General features: G+C 40.3%; 1 protein-coding gene across 1 annotated transcript in view; it reads right to left on the bottom strand.

Annotated features, from left to right (window-relative positions):
• TRPM5 (transient receptor potential cation channel subfamily M member 5) overlaps positions 1-10310 on the bottom strand; it is a 37561-nt gene extending 27251 nt beyond the window's left edge. The window contains exons 1-6 of the mRNA XM_041481233.1: positions 10194-10310; positions 9063-9243; positions 7902-8068; positions 4722-4902; positions 2287-2351; positions 274-465 (exon numbers count right to left, since the gene is read on the bottom strand). Coding sequence (XP_041337167.1) covers positions 274-465; positions 2287-2351; positions 4722-4902; positions 7902-8068; positions 9063-9243; positions 10194-10310 — 903 coding nt within the window. The remainder of the gene's footprint in view (positions 1-273; positions 466-2286; positions 2352-4721; positions 4903-7901; positions 8069-9062; positions 9244-10193) is intronic.
• Between the last annotated feature and the right edge of the window lie 10744 nt (positions 10311-21054).

Here is a 21054-nt window from a genome sequence, read left to right as displayed (position 1 = left end):
GGAAGTAATTGAGGAAGGACAGAGCCCGCAGTGTTCAGCTGAACTACTGGGGCAGCAAAGTAGTTTGCATGATCAAATGCATGCAAAAAGTAGTTTGCATGATCAAATGCATGGTTTGCATGACCACTTGATTTTTAATGCTAGAGAGGCATTCTATGACACCAGTGTCAAAGCACTGGAGTTCCCAAAACTTGTGAGCAGCTTCTTGCCAAACCTGTACTGAAGTGGAGAGGGCTTTGTGGACATGATGGCTTTTCAAAGACATGAACTCACCGTCACTGTCCACTGGAGAATGGCCTTCCACGAGAAGCTCTCTGCAGGGAATTTCTCCTTAAATTGCTTTTCAACAGCTTCTGGCATGATAAGCTGTGGGTCATTCATGAATGCTGCTAAGATGTCAGCTGTACCTCCAGACCCTGCTAAGATAAGCCAGGGAGCAGAATTTTCCAACCCGCTGCAAATTCTCTGTAGTTTAAAATAAGATGTTTTTAAAATTCATAAGTGGAAAGAAAATGTTATTCAAAAGAAGGACTTTTAGCAAACCAGGAATAAATGTGTACCTAAATCAGATTCACTATGGAATCAGTCCAGACTCCTCTAAGCTATTAGGATTTTTTGAATTCTGTAGCAGGTCATCCATGTATAGGCCTCTGACTATGCTTCTTTTCATGACACATCTGCTGAGTAGCTAAGCAACCTGATTTGGACAAACAATGCACAAAATTTCTTTGATCCTGACGATTTTTTTTCCCTGAAGTCTGTTTCAGCATATTCAAGTGCAAGAGAGTAACCCTGTACAGAAATTATCAGCAGGCTTTTTAGTGGAGGCTTTTTTTTTTTTTTCTGTCTGCTAAACCTGGCAATATGTTCTGAAAATCAGGAATTTGCCTGTGGGAATACAACATTGAGCTACAGGAAAAAACCACTGAATCATAGCAACTACAAGAGTTAAAGGCTACTAATTCTATTACTTGTGCAATTATAATGAGTCAGGCAGGTTGTTGAGAGAGGAAAGCAGAGGCCATGGCATCATAATTGCAAAAATGTCTATTTGCTGCCAGTCTGTTTCTTCCTCTGGAGTTATACAAGACCGCATTGATTCAATTGTGGTGCAAGGGTTTTTTTCTTTAGTTTAGGTATTGAGGTTTTTTAAAACTCTTTGTAGTCTCTGGTGTGTATTATCCATTTTAAGAAATCCATTTAAGAAATTGGTATTCTAAAAAAGTGTGGCCAGTCATCCTTTCCCAGCAAAAGTCGGTTTAGAGCAACTCCAGCCAGTCACTTTTTGTCTTCCAGTCACACTGTTCTGTAAAACTTTGAAAAGAGGATTTACATGTCATAACATGGGATTTTTCTAAACCAAAGATACAGGAAACACTGCAATATTTAGTTTCTCATGAAAGAAAGGAAGCAAGATCATGAGGTGATATAACCTTTGTTTAAGCAGAGAGATTTCTAATATGAGTGTGTGTTTTAGTCCAGCTGACGAAAGTTTTGACAAGACAGATGAAACTGAAACTAGAAAACATCCCCAGAAAGGAGTCATTATTCTGGAAAGGGGTTACCAGCTTGCATGTCACAGTCTCAGCACTTGGAAACCTTAAATTATAGTTAAATTATATCTCTCTAAAGGTTTTCTAGACTGACAGTATTATAAAAAAAATAAGTAAAGTAGAATAAAAGTCAAAGACTATCTCCTTGTTAACAGGTTCTTTAAGTTGTAGAACCACTCAGGAAAAAAATCAAAACTGATCCTTTACTGAGGAAGATTTGGGATTATTATCAGGCAACACTCCAGTCTTCAATCCTACAATGTACTTTTGCTCAGTGGAACCAGAACACTCCCATTTTAAATGGCACATCCAGCAAACCTGGTCTTGTGCTTCCTCTGAGCTCTGGGCCAGACAGTTGTGTCATTGTTGCTGAATAGCACTAAAAGATTCCTCTTTGTTTTGGTGTATGTTCTCAAGTTAGAGTATTTCTGTTTTGCTAGATCTGGAGCTCGTTTCTGTGGGTTTGTTTTGGGTTTGGATTCTTTCATCCCACTGGACAAGCTGGCAATGGAAGTTTTAATGATCAGTTGGTACCTATTCAAAAGTAAATATTTCTCCCAAACAAATACTGTCAAATTTACTATTAACAGAACTCAGTTCTTAATGGTGTATAGATGTGCATTTTGACTTAATGCAAAGTGCCAGTAGATGTGTTTGTCATACAGCCAAATTCTCCATTAATTACTTGGCATCAGTTAATTTATTTTTCTAAAGCTGGAAAGAGCTTTCTTACCTCAAGTGTGCCTGGTCCTCCATTCACCAGTAGGCAAAGCACAGGGATCTCGATGCTACCTGTTCCTGTGGAATGGAAGGTTTAATTTTTTAAAAAGTAACAGCTTTCATGAACCTATTGCTGTTTTGCTGACCCCTTGAAAATATTTCTCCCCTTTCGTGCTGTTTTGGTCTCTACATGAGCCTGCAGAAGGACGTGGCAGGGGAAGAGAATAACACTGACCTAACAGAGAGGTCCTGGCCTAGGATTCAGGACAAAGGCACCTTTGCTTGGAAATTGTGTGTGATCCCAGGCAAGCAGTCCAGGCTGTTCTGATCTCAGCTGCAAAATATGGATATTGGCATCTCTCTGTGTTATGCCACTGCTGGCTTTTCAAGTTATTTCTTTACTGCAGGGTTGTCAGGCTGGGGAGCAATGGAGCTGCATTTGGGTGCAGCAGAAGGCTGGTGGGTTGCCAGAGAGGCATCTTCCAGCAAGACACAGTTAGAGGTGAAAAGCCCTCAGTTTGTCCTGGGTGTTGTGCACGTGCCCAGTGTGTGCTGGAAGGGGACTGGAATCCAGGACAAAAGCCTTCTGAAAGCAGGATTTAAGAATGTGAAGAGGTTGACTGTGTAGACTGGGCAGGATGAGTCAGATACAAGTTGATAGGAGCCATGTATTTATTACTCTGGTCAAACAGCTTCATGTTTCATTCAGCACAGCCTGGTGTGGTGATTAATAATAACACAGTCTGATACTTTTAAAAGAAATATTAATGAAATATTTAACATGTCATGTTATTGGGGGAAGAATTGAGGTCAGTGTCCCTGTCGTAAGCCATCTTCCCACAGGGGCCCACGGAGTTTTGGATGGTTTTTACTGTGAATGCTGAATTCTGCAATGCAAAGGTGACTATAGATTGGCCTGAAGGAGCTCAATCAAAACTGTAATATCAAGAGATTAATGCCTCTTTCAGCTCAAAGATAAAAGGCATTTGGTTCAAACAATTTTTTGATGTTTCCCTTTGTAGATCTCGCAAAACTCAGCACAGATCTATACTAGCTATTTTTTGTATTTCTTTTGAGATGACTACAGAGATAAGGTTGGACTTATAGTTGGTAAGAAACTTAATTTGTTTTAGTGAATGGCATGGCATTGTCTCACCTCTCTAACGTGATGCTCTTTGAAGAGTGACCTCTGGGACTACAGGTTCCTCAAGTATGGTTAAGACTACTAATACTCTTCATTTGCCACAGATTTAGTTAAAATTTAGCCAGAGGAAGGTCAGATGGATTTTGACTTTATTCTGTGATTCCATATATAAAAAAGTTATTCTTAAAGACTTTTAGTTGTTTGGTTTTTTGTTTTTTTTTTTTTTTTTAACAGGGAAATTCCACATGACCTTATTAAAGTGTTGTATTTCAGTAAAGCCATATAGCTTTGCTCAGCTTGTTTATAAATGAGCTTAAATGAATGACATTGGTTTTGTTAATACAAGATAACACTGGTACAGTATGTTCCAGCAAAGTATTTGTCATATGAATCAGCATTCTTTGTCAGAATTATGTTCCCCTGAGATTTGTTCAATCAGATTTGGTTGGTGAGCAGAAAGAGGCTGCTGTGTAACTCTTAGCACTGCAACCTCAGGCTATCCTTTCAACCCCTGCCTGTGGTCATTCCTATCTCAGTGACCAGGTAAAATCCTTCAGGTGTGTTTGTGCTCTCAGGTACCTCTGTGCTACCACCCCGTGGGCTGTGGAAGTGGATATTCCATTGATGCACACAGCTGTGAACAAGTGAGCTCTCCCTCCTGTTTCAGCTGTGCTAGCACTGCATGTATGACACAAACAAAGCAAAGGTACAAAAAAAGTAGCTCTGTTATCTCCTGACAACTGAGTTCTTTCCACAAATAGCAGTAGGAGGCCTGCCCAATACTCAGTTCTTATTCCAAAAAAGATCCCAGATTCAGAGGGACATTAGATGCTACAGTGTTTACCTGGGATAAGATTTTATCCCAAAACAAATACGGCTTAAAATATTTCAGAGGGCTTTGGAACAAGTCTTTTCTTTCAGTGTGGGAGCAATTCAAGACCCTGTGTGTGAGAGGGGATAAAAGTATACAACAATGGCTATCAATCTCCTAGAACCACTGGTAAAGGCACTCGAAGCTGGATTTATTTTCCATATGTTGTCTTTTAAGGCAATTTGAGCTGAGCTTTGAAGACCAGCTTTGAGCCTACATTTAAGGAGATGCAATAAAAGTCCAGATTTTTGCTCCAAAGAGCAGCTTTCTCAACTTCAGAAGTTACTGTTGCCATGCCTCTTACACGATGACAAATGTGTTGACTTGGTCTTGCCTCTGTGGGAGCTGGAGTCACCTTTGGGGGGTAACTAGGGCTAGAGCTAGGGCCAGGGCTCATGTTATTCAGATTGGGTGGCTCCCAGAGCCTGCTTACCCCCGTATCCCGTGCGCTGCTCTGAGATGTACCTTTCCAAGGCGAGGCGGAGCTCAGCGGTTCCGTCCGGCTCCTCCGGCGCCGTGTGGTCCACCAAAATGAAATGGGAGTGGTTGTGATCCAAGGAATACAGTGGGCCTTGGGTGTTGTCTTCTGAGTGGTAGTGTACAAGGCTTTCACTCTGGAGGGAGGAGGGGAGATGTCAGTGCTCTCTGCATGTTTTGAAGTCCTCCCTCTCCATTTCTGTGCTGTCTGCACCCTGACACAGCTCACCACCTGTGAGACACTTGGACAGACCCTTAAAAAAGGGTGAAGATAGAAAAATCTGCGCCTTCTGGAAGCGGCCAGATTTGGCTGGAGTCCCTGAAGTTTCCCTCTTGGCCTCTGCAAAATACGGTGATATCAATCATCATCTCTGGAATGCAGGTTTTGGAATGGTTTATTGGACAAGTGGAAAGGGGCCATGAGACCTGATAATTGTGTATGGAGATGTGAAGCCTCAGCTGGTGTAAAGAGGGGAAAACTATTCATTTCAGTAGTGTTTTGACCATGTTTAGACCAGTGAATGAGTTATCCTGCTCCATGTCCCTGTCAATTTATATACAGCTTTACTTAAGTGACAGGGTTGTATGAAGTCTGATGGTTATTCTCAGTTTGGAAACTGCATTCTAGAACAGAGAGTGGCAGACAGATTTTAGAAAGGGGAATCCTCTTTTATTTTGAGCGAGTGGAGTTATATAATTTTTTTTCTTTTTTTCCTCACAAACTCATCTTTCTAGGTAAAACAGAACCCCTGCTACAGTCTTTTGTTATAAATATTGCACTACACATGGGCTTCTATATGTACACTTTTTCAGACTCCCCTTTCTTTCTTAATATATCTTTCTTTCTCTTTGTTGCCCATCCACTTTGATACATCATTCCAGGTTGTAAATGTCTGATTATTCTTTTTCATTTTCCTAATCATTTTCCTCTTGCAAGCAGGTAGATTAGCACAACTCTTTAAAATCTTGGCAGTTGTCACTGCGTATTGCATTTTCCCCGCACTAAAAAGCAGTAAACTTGCCTGTTTCTTTCACTTTCTTCTCTCTGTCTCTCATTCCTTGGGCAAAGCTTCTTGACATAATTAATTTCCTTCAGATTTTGCTTTGACAGAGGGTGTGCCTCTTTTCTGCTGCCATGTAACATTAATCCTCCTCCCCAAAGAGCTGGCCTTTGATTAGGACCAGGAGGCACAACAACCAGTTGAAAAAAGCCTTTGGGGATTTTCCTCTCTATTCCCTGAAAACGTGGAAGTGATCTTTCAATGGTGTTTAAAGCATACCATTAACACAGAAGAGATGGGAGGGTGTTGTGTATAAGTAAAGATATTATAAAATAAAGGTTTTTTAAAATTAGGCTTGGTTCTGTTGGATTACCAACTGAGTCTATAAGTTCCCATAAGAAAGAATCAAAGGAATAAAAAGTCAGTTAAAAAAACAAACTGTTCTAGTAACAGAGCTGTTCACACCTACAAAAACAAGAATTCTGCCCCATGAGAATCTGTAAAAAAAATATGTAAACTATCCAAGAATAGAGAAATTTGATAAACACGTGAAATGCCATTTACTAACCAATAAATTAAGTAGTATAAAACTACTGACCAATTAGAGTTGAACACAAGAGCTGTGAAAAATTAGTTATGTAAAAAAAAAATTAGCTTTTCCTACATAAAGAATCTAAATCCCATCTGCTTTACTACAACAGGAGGGATCCACTGATTTCAGGGCTTGTTTTTCTCCTTGCTAGTGGGGGTTGTTAGCCTTCTTTTATACAACAAGTTGCTTGTGTCAGTGCCAAATATAAAGAGAGTTGGGTTTAGATCAACATTCCTGTCTGTAGTTCCTTTGTCTTTAAGTTACTGACTAAAAACCAAAATATCTTTGGGTGTAAGCTGTGCCAGAAGTCATAGGGTCAGGAATGCTCTTTGCAAAATATCCCTTGACAAAAAATTTGGGCTTTAGTTGAGGGGGAGAAAATAAAAAGAGAGTGCACTTGTTTTGTAGCTGCTGATAGGGAAAGATCCAGACGCATTTTGATCACTTAGCCTAGAAGGGAGGTGAAATAGTTTGCATTTGCAAACTTTCCTGAATGAAATTCACAAACACGATGAACCAAATCCTTTCCTTTGAGGCCCTTTTGGCCCAGTTGCCACACCAATAGGTTAAAGTCTTCCAGCCAAAGAGTCCCACCTGTAGGGCACATAGGTAGCTGTCATTGGCAAAAAACCAATCAAAGAAACAAAACAAAAAAAAATCCGAACAAAAAACCATGACAATAAATTGCTAGTATGGTCTCTAGCTAGTATTTTCAGGCCAAAACCAACCAAAGAAACAAACAAACAAAAAAAACCAAACCATGACAATAAATTGCTGGTATGGTCTCTAGCTGGTATTTTCAGGCTTCTGTGAGAGAACAACTAGGTGTGAATTCAAAGGGCAGTCTGTCATTTGTTTCTTAGCTTCTGTAGGGAATAAAATAGCACAGAGAAACTGTCATTCACTGCCATTAAACACCTATTTTAGTGTTATAATATTCTATTTAGGACAAACTGTATATGCAGTGACAGGAAGGGAATGCTATTTCTTTTTTTTCTCTCCACTTCTGTGTCCATTCAGCAGCAACACTTTCAGCAAAAGTTTTTTATTTGTTGGTGTGTTGTTTTTGTTTTCTTCCCAAGGACTTTGATCCCTTTTTGACCTGTTGCACTGATCAAGTTTTTGTGTATTAAATACCAATTCAGGTTTACTTAAAGAAAAGTTTGTCCTGGAATATTTATGTCTGGTGTCCCATAACATGAAATATGCTTTTTTGCAGTATTTGTGTAATAGCTAGGAGTAAGTGCTCCTACACTAAGTGGACATGGGAGAAATGCATGAAAAGTCACTTATTCTGGGATATTTTCTTGACGTTCAACCCTGCGCTGCTGGCTTTGCTGATGCCTAATGCTGCCACCCGCTGGGCACGGAGGGCACAGAATCATCCAACAATCCTTGAGCTGTTTCTGCTTCCTCCCAAAACAGAGCTTAAACCTCACTTCTGTTTGTTTATTTAAAGTTATATCAAAGTCCTTCTGCCAACGACTTACAAATTTTGTAAGGGTGCAGCTTCCATCCGAGCAAGAGAATAAGAGAGCAGTACCTTTGTGTTTTCCAGGATTTCCCTGTGCTGGATTTCCCTGAGTGAAGTTATTCCTATGGCAATCACGCTCAGGGTGGATGAGGTACTGGCCAGGGCAAGATCTCGGACTGCTTGCACCAAGTGCCTTGTCACTCCTACACGCAGAGCACTGGTGAAAATCCAGGCACCTGAAGTTATTTTTAAAAAGCCGTTAGGGAATTTCTTTGTATTGCAAAGTGTTTGTGTGTCAAGTAGCATTACTTACAGTACTGGATTTAAGGTTTGTTTAAAAATAGATAAAGCGAAGACAGGTCTTGATGGACTGTAACTTTCAGAATTAAAATACATGCAAATACATAAGACATTAATAAAGAAAACAAGAAGAAATTATGAGCTCAAGCAAACATTCTTCATGTATGCCATGATGCAATGTGGCCATCTTTAATCTGGAGATCCTTCTCCTGTTCTTGTGTGTGGAGCGTGAATTCTTCAGGATAATAGAATTTACAGCAGTGTTGTTACAACGACAAGAAATTTGGAGAGCCCTAGGTAAACAGCAAGCTGGCCTTTTTCAAATATGAAACATGAAGAAACTGGGGATCTTGATGCTGCCCAGTCTGAAATACAGAAGGCAGATGGAGATGGAGAATATCTGTATAGCACAAAAGTACTGAAAAGAGCTCTGGTACAAAAAGCAAAACTGGTACAATCTTGTCTGGAGCAACAAAGCTAAACCAAGAGCTTGCTGTGAAATGCTCACAGATATTTTCTCTGTATTTTGCAGATGAGAATGCAGAAATTCTTATTTTTGACCTAAATTCACTCTTGTTGAAGTCAAATTGCTCTGCTCTCCTCAGAATTATTTTGTTACGGCACAAAAGAGGGGCAATTGTATTTGGTCCCATTTTGATGCTATATTTCTAGTATCACCTCTGAGGAAATAATATCAGGTAATTTCACACTTCAGAAATGGTTACCTAGAGTGATTTGCTTCAAAAGAACTTATTTTTGCTACTATTACACAATCACTTTCATTTTCAAAGGTAGGTTGCATTCAGCAAAGTCTTGAATTTTCAAAAATAATCGTGTGAGCAGGCCCATTGTCATTACCAGATCACTGGGGACTAGGTGTGAGAATCCATTAGGAATACAAATTTCTTCTTTAGAGCCTAAAGCACTCACCTGTGCTTTCAGCTGCCTTTATAAATCCTTTCTTTAAGGTGTCCCGTAGCCAAGGCTTCATCTGAAAATCTTCTTCTCCCCCTACTAAAGAGATAACCAAATTGGGAGCAGGTAGCTTCCATTTGTTGAGCATAACTTCAAATATAATTCCAGGGTGAACGGTACTCTGGACCTTCATAAACTTCAACAAACACAAGAAAAACCCAATGAATAACAGCAGCATGAAAAAATACAGTAAAGAGTCTGTTCATGCTAAATGCAAAGGGAACTTATCATCAAATTGGATATTTAAGAAAAAATTATTTGAGCAAGAATTGACAGAGAACTAAAGACTTGAATTAATTTAGCAGACTTCTGTATAATTGCCGCCTCACTAATTGGGTAAGTTCCATGGGTCTGTTTTGCAGACTGACAAATCACACTCTCCCTTACAGTTTCCTCTTGAGCTGCCTTCAGATTCATGGCAGCCTAGGAAAGCCAACAAATTCCATAGGTGTTTTTTGTTTCTTCAAAAGCTTCAAAAATATTTGCCTGATTTCATATCTGTTTTTTGAGGGCACGTTATATGAATCTACTGCTTCTTCCAGTACTGTATATATTTTGGTTTTCTGCTTAAGTCTTTGTGGTGAAACAAAACCTTGGGGCAGATTTCAGGAATTTCTAGGAATTCCTTCTGCTCTAGTACTAACTCGTGCATGGGACTAGGGAGGAGGTGGGTTAGTCCATATACACCCCTCTCTGAACATCAGCAGAACAGAGAGAACTTTAAGGAAAACCTTTAAACTGCTCAAAAGTATGTTTAAAATGTAAAAATAGTGATTAATTTTTGCTGGGTTTAACCAAGGAAAGGATACAAAGTGAAGGAAGTAGGGCTGTGAAAAGATTTTTCTTTTAAAGGGAAAAGTTATCACCTGTATTTGTATTATGTAATTGCAAATCAAGTGATTGATTTGTGAATATTAGAAGGCCATGTTGTAGACCACACTCATGTTTCAGGAAGGCATGGTCCTTACTTGGGGTATAATGTGGTGCCTCACTCTGTGGCACATCGACCCTCACTGTTGGAGACTCTGAGTTTACTGCTAAGAACAGCAGTACTGTAAAAGGGTTAAAACTCCTCAGTGCCCATACCTTTCCATGATTCTTCCCAGAAGCTGTGAAGTCTATTTCTCCTATGCAGTATGGTAATTCTCTTTTGAAGGCTTCCTCTTTGTCACTGCTGCAGAGCTTGGTTTCCATTTCCTCCATTGAATCCGTAAGGTGATGGAGCACCAATGGACCAAGGTGTTCACTGGGATGACAGAAAGTTGGCAAATGAGAAGCCATTTAAACTGGAGAGGCCACAAAAACCATTAAAATATATGTAGATGAGGTTTTAGTCAAATGTTTTACTTTTTTACTGTCATGCCTGTAATGATTAGCTAAAATTGGAGGTCTTTGTACCAAGTGTCAGATGCTGTATACAGAAGGCAGATTCCACACCAACACTATGTAACCTAAGGTCTAAAAAGGCACAAAGAAATAAGGCTTCCTGAACTCTCATTCAGCAGACAGAAAGCTGAGCTGCAAAGTGCAAAATCCTGCAATCTCAGAGGCCAAAGGTGACCCTGATTCTACAAAAGAGGAAGAGGAGTCTCAGCCACCAACTCTTTCAAGCAAGAGTGGAGCAGTGTCAGCGAGTGTCTGAGTCATGGTTTCTTGCTGTCACTGTGCCTCAGGCTGCTCCAACCCATCTCACCTGACGTGAATGCTAAATAACCCAGTGGTGATGTTGTGTTTGTCTGGAGATGCTTTAGGAGAGGTTTACTCTCTGCTTCCTGCAGGAATAGGCTGTTTATTTGTGAGCCCAGGTATTGGAGGCCAGGCTGTCCTGGAGCAAAGGTCATACAGCAAGAGTTGCTCTTCTGCATTACATGAGACACTGGAAAGGTCTGCTTGCTTTTCCTGTGTTCCAGTTTGACAGAATTATGGCCTGAAAAATACAGATTTGAACTCGTATGCCTTATTTTGATTCTTTTCAAAACCAAAGCAATGAAATAGCTCTCTCCCCTCTGCCTTCAGCTGCATGTTGAACTGCATAGTCTTTAAAAAAAAAAATTCTTGTGACACTAAGCCAGCAATGGTAATCAACACTGCATTAATTTTTATTTCCTAGTCTGAGAGCTTTGCTGTGGGATTGAGAGTGTGTCAAACCAGCAAGTCTCTTGTGGCTCTGTTAGGATGCTCCAGTAGAGGGAGCAAGCCCTCCAGCCGTTCCCTTGGGCTGGGAAGCTCTTGGGAAACTGAATCCCAGCTGCTTCACCACAGCTGCCTCTGTATTTTCTTCTCTTCTGTCAGCTGTGAAATGTTGTTTTTTCCTACGAGTTGCTTTTTTCCCCTATGATCTGCCTCTGAAGAGAGGCTACGGGCCCTCTCATGATTTGCTTCCCCTACAGCTATGTCACACTTGGGTATCCAGCCCCAAACTCCTGTCAGAGATCACTGCTTCAGAGATTCTTGTTCTCATTCTCCCTGCCTGCATGCTGCTCCCTTCTGGAGAGAACAGAGTGACTGCTGTGAGCACTGAGATACCAGAGCCGTCTGGTTAAGAGTCTTACCTAAGAGAACTTCTCTTGGCTCTTCAGTAGTGGTAATCACAGCAAAGCCCACCTTCTTCTCTGTGTCCACTTTTCCACAGGAGAGCTGGCTTTATCTCCTAAGAGTGTTGAAAAGAATATTATGGGGAAAATAATTAATATAGAGTAATAATTACACATTATTATTATTATTTATGTAGAAATCACTTTCTGGAACTTGACGACAGAACAAAGGATTTGATTAGGAACAAAACTACTGGGGACTGAATTTCCAGGGTACTGTAGTCACTGTTCATCACTGTCCTGGATAGTACACATTTATTTATAGCAACACACAAGCAATGAACTTGAAATAGATAGCAATTTACAAAATAATCCAATGGTTAATTTGTCCTCAAGTGGTTCATTTTAAGTCCAGTAATCTGTGAGTTCTCTTTTGGAATAAAGAAGCTAGGCTGCTGAGATTGATAGGGTACATTCTTGTATTTGGGTAGTTAATTTTTAATTTTTTTTTCAGAAATAGCACATTTTTTTTTTCAATTTAGGGATTCTGGTTCTCAATGAAAAGTGAAAAACAGTGTAGGAGGCAACAATAGGTAAATTCTGGAAACAGAATGTTTGTTCACAAGCTTTTATAAGGCTGGGAAGTGAGGAAAGCACCTGTTAACTGGCAGCTACATGAGGAAGAACTTCTTTATTGTGCAGGTGACCAAGCACTGGACAGATTGTCCAGAGAGGGTGTGGGGGCTCCCTTAGTGGAGATACTCAAGGACCATCTGGGCACAATCCTGTGCCATGTGCTCTGGGATGGCCCTGCTTGAGCAGGGAGGTTGGAGCAGATGTCCCACTGTGGTCCCTTCCAACCTGACTGCTCTGTGATTCGGTTTTATTATGAACATTGCAGAATCCCGGTGCATGAGATGTGTACATGTGGCTCTTAAACACAGAGCGACCATGTCTGATGTTTCCTTACCTCCCCTTATAAGCTGTCTCAGCTTCTGCAGTGTAACCCTTCCCTGGTAGGGGCAGAATCAGCAAACACTTCATGGATCTGCCGGGGGGCTGCACCTCACCTTGCCACCACTTTGCTCTGCAGTGCAGCTTCACTCCCCACCCATCAGTCAGCACATGGATTGTGTTACATTCCTGATGGGTGCTCAGGGCAGGATATCATCAGCCCTGTCATTTCCTCCCGGATTGGCAACACTTCTGTTCTTCAAAAGCATGTGGGTATCTCACCCAAAGTGCTCTCACAAGCAAAGTAAGCATGGATCAACAAACTGTGTATATAATTAGGGTTTTTCAGAATAGCTGCCTCCTGGGTTTAATTCAGTCTCTTTTGGCTTGCTTTCAGCTTTGACATGAGTCTCTGGTGGTTTCAGGGGCTGTTGCTCTGAGACTTGAGGCTGTACTGGATTGCAAGTGTGTCAGGTCACAGTAATTGGGTCAGGTCTCTGTGCTGGCAGTCATGACATACCACTGCAGTCAGCTCAGCCGTGGCCACTTTTGTCACTGCAACGTCACACCGTGGGGTTTAATTGTGAGGCTGGGATAAACCTGTGCCTTGGGATAGAAGAGACAAACAGCCAAAGGAGGAGGAGAGTCCAAGCACTTTTTGGATGAAAACCAATGGGGGATATTTCATAATTTTCTCGTTTTACCTATACTATTTTTGATTAAACTTTTTAGAGATTTCCAACATTTCTTTTATCCTGTTATTTAAAGGTTTTTCCTCTGCATTATCTAAGACAATGCCATTGTATTAAATTTAGTTAAAGGATTACTTAAAGCCAAGAAATCTGAAAAACTTCAGGGGTAAGGAAAGAAAAAAAAAAAACCTCACGAAAATCTTGTCTGCCCCAACATGTGCATTCATATTTTAAATTTTGTATATGTATCAAGAAATCTTACTATAGTTCTGGTTCAGATTTAAGTACATGCATTTCTATTTAGGCTGCTGCTACATATCTAAGTTTGTAGGTCAAATTCTGTCCTAGATGTTCCATCAACTACAAATACAAACATCTATGGAAAGAATGTACCTCTAATGATTACCAGATTGGAAATATAACCTAGGAAACTATTTCTAACTAGCAAAGCAAGTTAAGACAATTATGAGGAAAAGACAATTGCCAGTTCCACCTACATCTGGAAATGTGAGTCAATGTCATTTACATTAGGGATGGCCTGGTTAAATCATTCCAGGTGACAGCCAGTCTTGTGAATCATTATTTTTTTAACCTCATAAATGGGAGTTGTAAGAGTTGTATCATTATATAAACCAGTGATGCTGGAGCTTGCAGGTCCTAATGCTATTTATTTCTTCCTTTTGGATGGTCCTGACTTTTGATTTCAGCACTCAAAGTTTCTGGGATGTAGGAGATTGTCAGGGAGGCATCACTTCAGGGAGCAGTTGTGATGGCTCTAGGGAAGCTCCACAAGGAGAATCCTTGCAGAGATTCCTTTCTAAAGGATTTATTTAGAAAAAGTGTTGAGATCAGGACAACAGGGAACTATTTTGACTCCTATGTTCCCCCCTTTCTAGACTTTCCTCTGCCCCTCCCCTGCCATGCCTTTCTCCTACAGCTTCTCTCACAGTATCCCCAGCTTTCCACTGTTTCTTTCTACCTACTGTCACTGCCAGCTACTCCACTGTGAATGTGCATCTCTACTTCCTTGTGTGGTAACACAGGACAGGTTGTTCACCTCCAGAGGGGTGAAAAGAATGTGGGTCTGCTTCACCCTCCCTTCAGATTTTAACCAGGATTAGGCTGTGTCCGTGGAAGGAAGAGAGGTCAAATTTGAGCCTTTCAAACATGTCTTTTGAAAATGGGCCCAGTCAAGGGATGGTTTGACCTCGGTTGTTGTCTTCCAGGGCAGTGGTTCCATTAAGAGAGTAGGCGTGTGGCAGTCATCAGCTCTCATGACTTAGAAGCACCAAGAATTCTCCTTCATACTTGAATGCTGATCAGCAGGCTGGGACACACCCTGACTCTGAATCACATCAGATTCCTTCACCCACTCATGGTGTACATTTGAATATATAGGTGAAATGATTAAATATAGTAATGCAGTGTGATTGATGTTAAACCAGTCACAAAGTCCCCCCTGCCCTTAGCTTCAGTGGCAGATGAGGCAAACCTATTGATTTATTAACTTTAAAGTATGCTTTCATGTGCAGCAAAAGAGAACCACACCAGTTCCTGTGTCCTTGCTGGTTCAGGGTGAGCTAGCAATCCCAGCAAAAAAGAAGCCTCAACTATTGGTCAGAAAAAAAGAGGGCTTACACAAGTTGAAGTGAGTAGTAAGGGGAAAAACTCCCTGAAGACCAATGCAATGAACTTCACTTGGGCAGGAGCAGTCAGCTTCCAACACAGGTAACGGGATCCCTTCTGCTGAACTGCAGCCCTGATGGGAAGGATCTGAGGGTTACAGGCAGAGCAGATGTGAGTAATGCTGTGCTGGTCTTGCAAGAGGGAAATGACACCTAGGAGAGCTTAAACAGCCTGTGTGAAGTGACTCAGCTGTTCATCAGAACAGCTTTAGCTGCAATATCATGTTTGGATTTGGGTGCCAGGCTTCAGGGGAATTACAGATCAGCTGGAGCAACAAGAACAGCAGAGAACTTGTGCTAAAAGAGAAGGAAAACTTGGACAAATTAGAGTTGTGCTACCAAAAGCAGGGATAAATGCAGGGAGGAAAAAAAGATAATTTAATAGTCTGCCAGTGCAAAAGGATGATAGGAAAGATTTGTTGTTTATATTTGTGGTTAGGACAGCAAGGAACAGGCTCAAGAGGAGAATGGTTGTGCAGGGGCAGAGCAGTAACCACACTGCGAAAGACTTCCTTGGAAAGAATGAAAGCCTTACTCTGCTGGGTAGGGAACAAGGAAAGCAACCAGACAGCAGCCCTTGATTGCAATGGCATCTCTCTGTCATGACCCAAAGAACTTGACCTTAAACCCTAAGAGCTGGATGTGCAACTGCAGCTCTGATCCTTGAGATACACATACACTTATGTAACTTCTTCAGTGGAAATGCTCCTGCTGATTTTATTGCAAGTACTCCAGGAAAACTGCATCAGTGAGTTCACTGGGCCAATGCCAGCAACAGTGTGATGGAATTATTTGCTTCAATAGTAGCTGCATTTTCATTCTTAATTTGAATTAAAATTTACTAAATATAAAGAACAAAGCTGATGCAGAGGATCAGAATAAAGAATACCAGAGAAGTGAAGGGCACAGTAAAGACTGAAAATATCATATTCAGTTTCAGCATGTGCTTGAAAAGTGAATTGGATGGACTTTAACTGGTGTGCATTTAAGTGTGAAGAAACAAAACCAGTACTTAAATCAGGGTTAAATGCAGTGGAGAAAGGGAGGTATAACAAGGTATTAACTAGAATCCAGGAAGGGAAAAATATCTATAATTGTTGTGGGAATGTAAGAATATAATGTGAAATAAAAAAAAAAAAGTATATGCTATGGAAAATAAATGCATATATATATATGTATATGTGAGAAAAACTGATGTACATACATCTGTATGCAATTACAAACATTATCTTATGTTGCAGCTTTGAAAAACGTTTCTCAGGAATTAGCACATTCAAATTCCACTAAGAATGCATGAAACATTTCTGCACCACAGCCTAATGACAAAGCAGAATCATCTGCCGTGATTGCCAAGGAATTGCTAAATAAAGAGTAAAGACCTGGGGGTGGTGAAACACACCAGCAGAAATCATGGCCAGCTGTCCTGCACAGGGATTTGTCAGGCCTGTAGCAAATAAATCTCTGGGCATGGCACAAATAGAAAAAGGGGACAAAAGAGACACGACTGCCAAGGCAAGTCCAGCTTGAACTATGCTGTGCTGCACTTCTCTCACGTTCAGACAGGAGGGTTAAGGAAAGCCATTAACTGATGAAGATAAGACCTGGAGGGATGCAAAATTGACCTATGGGAAGGTTTCTCCATAGCGTGGCCAGGACAGAGACAGAGAGAGGCTAGTTCAGCTCGATAACCTCGGGAATGTGTTCAGTAACGAGAGCTTATATGAGTTTGCAGACACAGGGCCAGACAGGAAATCAGGAACTTGAGTTAAAATCGTGGGGAGAAGTGAAGCATTGAAGTGTCCCAGTAGAATAGAAGGGGTTTAAATTTCCAGGTATATTTATGTGAATTGGCCCCACTAGAAGCTTTTAAAAGCATCAGGGTTGACATCTTCCTTTCTAGAACTGCCGTTGCTAAAGAGCATTCTATCAAGTAATTCCTCTTTTCTGTGTCTCTGCATAGTCCAAAATCAGAACAACTGAATGAAGAGGGAAAAAATGATTTAAAAATCCCCATCAACAAAAGCAAGCTATAAATAGATGTGTGGGAAGAGAGTCTTGTTACTGAAGCAGTGTAGGCTTTGCTTGAACATTTCAAGGGTATGGCTCTGGAGCTGGATCCTTCCTGCAATTGCCAAGATAACGAGGATGTGAAGCAAACTATTTGAAGGAGTCTTCCCACTGTTTTCTAGGAGAGTGGGTAGTGCTTTGGTTTGGGTAGGGTTAGCACCGAGTCATTAACAAATGAATGTGCAAAATGCTAATGCAAATATAGGTACTCGGTCTTTTTTGTTTCTATCTTCATTTGCTTAACAAAGTAAAGAGGACCAGAGGCTATTTGAATAATGTACTTTTAGTGAATCTGCAGAAATTTGCATATGGATATCAGCCAGCAAATTTCATAGAAGTGGATTTCTTCTGTGGAGAAAACCTGAGAGGGTGGAGAGGTGATAAAAGGGAAACGTAGATCCGGGGAAGTGAACAATGTAAGGAGCAGATGGATCTGATGAGAGACAACTCACAGCAAGGCTGTTGGATGAAAATAAAGGAATTGGCAGGGCTTGCACAGCACGCTGTATAAGGGGTGTGGGGGAAGGCTGACACCGGCTCCAAATGCCCCTGGACCTTCCCTGCTCCGTTCCCACAGCATGGCACCTTACTTTGAAGCTGTGCCAGCACAACTCCTTGTGTGGCCCCACAGTGAATCAGACTGAGTTCACATAAAAAGAACTCGTTTTTGCCAGGTCATTTTTCAGCAAAATCAGTTCACTGATGTGGTGTACAGCATGCTACACAACTCTCTGGGAATAATGTGTTGAGAAACCACAGCCATAGTTCATACTGAAAGAAAATACAAGAAATTTGGGGTAGTTCCAATTCAAAACAAGTGCTTCAGGAAGGGCAATGCACAGACAAGGCGAACAAAACCAGAATGAAAATTTTAGTTGAAACTGGATTGTGCACGGGTAAATAAATACTGTTAAAAACAAAGGACACAAAAATATAACTGAAAGCCAAAACATTAGAAAATAAAAAGGACTGCCACTTGGGAAATGGAAAGACTTGAAATAACTTAGAGTGGTTTTCCCCAGATCAGCTTGTTAGGATCTTAATATATCACACTTGGAGAATCTGCAAAAGTTCACAAATGTTTCTATTCATGCCAACAGCTGACTTCACAAAATTAACTCCTAGCATTAAGCTCATACCAATGTTTACAAGCTATGCTAAAATAATCTCTTTACTTTCTTTCCAGTTTGTCATCTGTGCAATTTTTTTTTTTTCAATTTCATGCCTGTAGACATGCATTCTTGTATGGAAAAGAGCTGTTTTTACAGTGGAAAAAACCCCTTTGCTGTGTTTCCTTGTGTGGCTACTTTCATGGTCTCATGTTTACAACAGCTTACTCAGTGCTTCAGGCAAATTTTGTGAGCTTGAAGGGGAAGTGTATTCAAAACAAAGAAGTTCTTTTGCATAAGCTGTATACAAAATATACATTGAGAATTCAAAGCCTTAGGAAAATGACTTAGTTTGCTTTTCCTCTTAAATATAACAAAACTGCAGACACAGTTCTGAAGTTAGTACATTGTGTACAAATGGTATTGGCAAATGGTTTATCACGTGTTCTAAGTTTTCACTTTATTAGACACAAATGCTCTCACTCACTTTTCCATTAACTGCAGAACTAAAGTTGCATTTGCATGTGTCTGTGACTTGCAGGAAACCTTGGACCTAAGCACCTGAGTTCACTGGGTATGTTGTACCTTTAGAAATCAAACTCACTGAATGCCCTATGATTTTTTTTTTAATCTTTTTTTTTTCCCCCCAGAAGTTTGGGGTTCCTGCACATAGCAAGCCTGCTAACGCTAGATTTTAAATGTATGCCTATTGCTCACTAAAATTTTGCATCTCCATCCATTTTCATTTTCTTTTTTCTTCTGGATAGTACTGGTGTTTAACCCACAGTTGCAGCAAATCACAGCCAATTTGCTCTTTGGCTGTCTGTTAAAAAAAAAAAAAAGGCAAAACCCACAGGGATGAAAATGTAACTTCCAGCTAATGACAGAATTCAAGCCAAGAAAAAATTAAAAAGTCACTTCTACACTTGCTGCACCTCTCATAAAACAACAAAAAACTACAACTGTATGGAATTATGCAAACAATGCAAATTAATACAAGGTTAAAAAGTAGCTATAGAAATGTGTAATTTCTACTATTGCTATCAGTAGCCTGCTTCCTATTCCACATTGACTATGATTCTAATATTGATGAAACTAAAACATATGTAGCTGCATAATAGTAAATATAAAAGTGAAATAGGTTACATACTCACCTGGGGTGGTACTAATTGCCAGGTATTGTTTACTTTTATGAAGATCTTAAAAAGCCTGTTTTGAAGACAATAGACAGTACTCTGAGAATGCATGTACCTAATTCTATTGACCTGAGCAGTTCCCTTGAGCTGCCCCTTAGAACCAAGAAAGAAATTCAAAGTTGAAATAATTTACCAAAGACCAGGATGGTTTTGGCTGTTATAATTTATTGACTTTATTTTTCAAAATTCACTGGACTTTCCAAGATGAAGAGTTAATGAAGAATAAATTTAGCCAAACTCTGGTTTATCAGCATTTCTGTTTGTGTTCCCTGTGATCCTGACTGAATATAGAATCTTTACAGACATTGACTGCCTTTTATCAGAAACCATCAAATAAAGGGGGCCTTTTCTGCCTTAATTCTCTCATCCAGCACTTAGATTATCTGCTGTTCTAAATGCAATCTTGTAAAATTTACATGAAAAATTTAGAAAAGCAGATATTGGAACAGACACAGATCCGCAGACGTCATCTGCACCCCAAGATACTCTTGGGAATTGTCTTCAAGGGCTGAGGATGGTAACAGCAAATACATGAAAGAAGAAGGCAGAGTGGCAGAAAGAAAAGTTAGTGCATATTCACATCCTAAATTCATGGGGCTGGTGGGAGAATCCCACAGTGCAGGAGAGCAGAGGTCAGGTGCTCACCTCTGCACTTTGCTGTCCCAGGAGCAGCTGTATGGCAGATGGCTGCCTGGCTGTAACAGTGCTGCAGTCTCCTAATATCAGGCCAACACAGCATGCAAGGTTCAGCTAAACACCTGAGCCAATTAGGATTATTCCTAGTGCAAGCTAAAAATTTGTCTGAACAGTGGAGAGTGCACTAGTGGAATGCTGCTGATGTCTAATTGAAGAGCAGGGCAAATACAGTAAATCAGCTACCATTTATCTGAGGAAACCAAATTACTGAACAGAAAAAACACTGCTGAAAGGAATCGTGGACAAAGGATAGCAACAAATCACTTGTGAAATTACTGACAGAAATTACTGAAGTTTTACATATACTTCATCATTCAGGGGGAAGAGAGAGTGGCAATGATTTGTGTATGCTGCTGATGATTACTGAAAAATTATAAAGGGGAAAGAAAATGTGGATTAAGCAATGATCCCTTCTTGGGTGAATCACAAGCATCTCTTAATATATGTATACATTACATGTATAATACATGCATTATATATGTATAATATATCTCTTAACATATGTAGAAAATATGTATTTTGTGATCCTACCTGCTGGCTGTCCTCTGCAACAGGCATGGCCATCCACCTGCAGGGCTGGAGATGCACTGAGGTGGCTTTTATTGGCTGCTGTTCCCTTTTCCTGTTTGGGAAGATGAAGATGTTGCCAGTTTACCTGTCACACTGGTCCCTATGACAATTAAAGTAAACGTTGCTGGTGTAGAATGGTATCAATAGCTCTTTGGGATGGAAATAAGCTCTGTGACATGGATGGAGATGCAAATAATTAGCACTTCTCTTCAGCAGTGGAGGAGCATAGAGGTATCAGGAGCAAACAAGCAGGAGTAGACTTAACTGTGAATGTATTTTCTAAATTACCTTTTCAAATATTTGCAATAACTTGGATGTTGAGTAAATGCATCAGTAACTATTCCTTCATTCCCTTTGAGAAGAGTCATGTGCTTTCCCAAGCTACAGAAATTTAACAAATTTCCCAAAGCACAGGTTTATAGTCATGGTGCTTTCTTAATTATT

This window comes from Pyrgilauda ruficollis, unplaced genomic scaffold (genome assembly GCF_017590135.1).
Source record: "Pyrgilauda ruficollis isolate IOZ18807 unplaced genomic scaffold, ASM1759013v1 scaffold55, whole genome shotgun sequence".
Lineage (NCBI taxonomy): Eukaryota > Metazoa > Chordata > Aves > Passeriformes > Passeridae > Pyrgilauda > Pyrgilauda ruficollis.
Note: the sequence above shows the minus strand (reverse complement) of the source record. Positions and strands in the feature narration are given on the sequence as shown.